Genomic DNA, 3617 nt, shown 5'->3' on the forward strand with positions numbered 1-3617 from the left:
CTTTGGAATGTAATAAACTATACGTGCTCAATATAGTAATCAAGGTTGGAATGTTAAAGAAAGAGAAAGGGAGAAAGAGAGAGAAAGAGGGAAGGAGCTAGGGAGTGAGGTGTCTTTTGACAAAGGAAGGTCTGCATGTTGGAATAATAGGGTAGCTTTATTTTTTTATTTTTTATTTTTAAAATAAATTTCACATATTGAATACATTCTTTTAAGTAATGCTGCTAGCTCCTTCCATTGTGCTTTATACCTGAGGAGGTAACCAAAGCCGTTCACACACCCCTCTCTCTTCTTCAAAACGCACCCTATTCCTCCCCCTATTTTGCATCGCATTTGTTCTTGAATCTCTTTGGTATTCCTCACTCAGAGCCTCTCATCAGAGAGAGAGAAAGTGAGAGATGGAGAGAATGTTCCCTCCCAAGAAGCCCTCTACTATGAATTCCCATGACAGACCCATGTGTGTTCAAGGAGACTCGGGTCTTGTCCTCACCACTGACCCTAAACCTCGCCTCCGTTGGACTGTTGAGCTCCATGAACGCTTTGTTGATGCTGTTACTCAGCTTGGAGGGCCTGATAGTACTTTTCTTTCCCCCCTTCTTCGATTCTCTTCATTTTTTTATTACTAATTAATTTTTATATATGCGCATATCATAGTGTTCTTATTTGGTTCGACCAGAATTGCCTCACAAAGACGATACATGTGGTTTCTTACCAAAGAGAAAAGAAAAATTTTCTAGACTACGTCAATAATATATAAAACTGTTGTATATTGTTATCTTATACAATGATTTTTTAGTTATTGTCAAGACAGACGTTCTTGTAGACCAAAAATTATTGTATTAGACATATGTCTATGTTGGATGATATTATGATCTTTTGATTAATCATCTTTTTCTCTTTTTTGGATTTGCAGAGGCCACTCCTAAAACCATCATGAGGGTTATGGGTGTGAAGGGTCTCACCCTTTACCACCTCAAGAGCCACCTCCAGGTTTGATTAATACAAATCCATATTTCTTTCATGCTTTTGATTTTGCTTTATGTTTTAGAAACACTTTTGCGACACTGCCAATGTCTCTCGTGTTGGCTTGATGTCTCTCCTTCTTTTTGTTTTTTCCTTTATCTTTATTTATTTTTTCATTTGTTATCTGCATTTAGAAATTTAGGCTTGGCAAGCAGCCCCACAAGGATTTCAATGATCACTCGATTAAGGATGGTATGAGAGGTGACTCTTCTTTCTAGGGTTCCTCAATGTTTTTTTTTTTGCCTTTGAACTTTTCTGATCTTTACACTTCATGATAGTTCTTTTTATATTGACAAAATCTTTTTGCACTGACATGCAGCTTCGGCTTTAGAACTGCAGCGAAACACTGCTTCCTCTTCTGCCATGATTGGCCGCAACATGAATGAGTATGCCTCACTTTCTTCATCTAAATCTGTTGAAACAAACTTGCATGCAAACGATTTTGAAAATATTTTCCACCTTCTCAATTCTAGCCTAAGTTTTTCTTTTGATTCTTTGCTGGGACGTGGGGGGAATTCGGGTATTTTTGTGGAATATGTGTGTGTGAACACTGTATGAAACAGTAACTCACACATGGTTGATGCGATTAGGATGCAAATAGAGGTGCAGAGAAGACTTCATGAACAACTTGAGGTAATTAAAACACTACTACTATCCTTGCATAATTAATGCTCAAATAGGTGCATGTTTGGTTCAAATTGTTTTGAGGAAATAATAGTTTATTTTTCCTAAGATTTTTTTTTGAAAAATAATTCATTATTAATTATTCCCTCCAAACTAGCACTATTTGTGCCACTCCAAGTCCCTACATGGATTTAGGTGTATCTATATGGCAGGTTCAAAAACACCTTCAGCTAAGGATTGAGGCTCAAGGGAAATACATGCAAAGCATATTGGAGAAGGCTTATCAAACCCTTGCTGGTGAAAACATGGCATCTGCAGCAACTAACTTAAAGAGTGCTATTGTACCTCATCATCAAGGAATCCCTGACATGGGAGTAGTGATGAAGGAGTTTGGTTCCCCTCTTGGTTTTTCTTCATTCCAAGACCTTGAGAACATTTATGGAGGTAACCAAATTGACCTTCAGCAGAACATGGAGAAGCCATCCCTTGATCATGGTTTCATGCCAATCAATGAGAGCTTGTGTTTGGGGAAGAAGAGGTCCAATAACCCTTATAGTGGGAGTGGTAAGAACCCTTTGATTTGGAGTGATGATCTAAGGCTTCAAGATTTGGGAGGGCCAGCATCATCATGCCTTGGCCCTCAAGATGACCCTTTCAAAGGTGACCAGATTCAGATTGCACCACCAGGATCATTGGATAGAGGAGCTAGCACTGACATTGATCCCATGTCAGAGATCTATGACTCAAAACCTGTGCTTCAGAGTGAAGAGAAAAAGTTTGATGCATCATCTATGAAGCTTGAAAGGCCTTCACCAAGAAGAGCACCTCTTCAGCCTGAAAGGATGAGCCCTATGATCAGCACTGGTACCATGGCACAAGGTAGAGGCTCACCATTTGGGTGAATATCATAGTTTTTAATTAATTAGATCATTTGGCTATGTTATGTGTAATTGATGACTTGATCATGTGAAACTCTCTTAATAGTAGTACCATATCTAGGGTTTTTGAATTTGGTCTTGGAAATTAGCAGTTCTTACGAGGGTTATTTCCCCCCTCGTCAAGTACTGTTATGTGGTATAATGCCTTTACATGGCAAATTAAACCAAAGTCTTAATTCTGACAAATATAATTAAAGCACGTATTATTGTGCTTGAATGTGAGCATTCTCACTTGTAGCTTTTACATTTAGCAATGTTCCATTGCTTTAATGACTTGTTTAATGTTGAACTTTGTTAACAATTTTATTAATTGATCTCTGCTTGTGCTGATGATCACTGTTAGATCTGCATGTATTGTTCGGATCGATGAGAAAACTTGGATGCAAGCAATCTTTTCTTCTTTTTATCACATTAATATGGTTTTTCTCTTTGTATCTTATTCCTTCCTGGACCCACTTTTAATTATTTTTAGTCTGACATCATTTATGAAACATTCTATGCGTCACTATTAAGCAATTTTTCCCCCTAGTATACTTTTTCTTTGTTTTGAGAGGTGACACGTGGTGCCTTAATATTCTTAGAGAAAAGTTTCACAAAGTTGCATCCAGCTCTGTTAATAATCAACTGTGGCAAACAAATCATATCATGGAAGCGATTTACTGGTACATTGATACTATGAGATTTAATTTCACAGAGAGAGGGATAATAATTAATAAAACTAAAGAAAAAAATTGAAATGGCAATACGAGTAAAATTATTAAGTAATATAAGTATAAAACTAATGCTTTTCTTAATTATCAGACAAAGATAAAATCTCATAATTTTTTTGACAGAATAAAAAAGGAGGGTAAGGGTAAATTCAACCCTTATATTATTAGATACCACTAAATTATGTTGTTTATTGGTATGATAAAATTCTAACTTGAGGTTCATGTCTGTTTGGACTTATTTGGGTTTTTTAAGGTGACTTTGCTACATATAAGTCATCAATTAGCCTTTTAACGGTTATTCATTGATAATTTGAAGTTAGTT

General features: G+C 36.5%; 1 protein-coding gene across 4 annotated transcripts; it reads left to right on the plus strand.

Moving 5' to 3' along the window:
- The first annotated feature begins 225 nt into the window (after window positions 1-225).
- PHR12 (MYB-CC domain-containing transcription factor PHR12) lies at window positions 226-2799 on the plus strand. Of its 4 annotated transcripts, none has more exons than XM_006585329.4 (6): window positions 226-576; window positions 914-990; window positions 1158-1215; window positions 1343-1409; window positions 1587-1656; window positions 1860-2799. In XM_006585329.4, exons 1-6 carry the CDS (start codon window positions 399-401, stop codon window positions 2547-2549), a joined length of 1140 nt encoding a protein of 379 aa, XP_006585392.1. In that variant the 5' UTR covers window positions 226-398; the 3' UTR covers window positions 2550-2799. The 4 variants fall into 4 exon arrangements, with proteins under 4 accessions (XP_006585392.1, XP_006585391.1, XP_006585393.1 ...); XM_006585328.4 differs by having other exon boundaries at window positions 227-576; window positions 1158-1224; XM_006585330.4 differs by having other exon boundaries at window positions 227-576; window positions 1158-1224; window positions 1614-1656.
- The last annotated feature ends 818 nt before the right edge of the window (window positions 2800-3617 follow it).

This window comes from Glycine max, chromosome 8, assembly GCF_000004515.6.
Source record: "Glycine max cultivar Williams 82 chromosome 8, Glycine_max_v4.0, whole genome shotgun sequence".
Classification (NCBI taxonomy): Eukaryota; Viridiplantae; Streptophyta; class Magnoliopsida; order Fabales; family Fabaceae; genus Glycine; species Glycine max.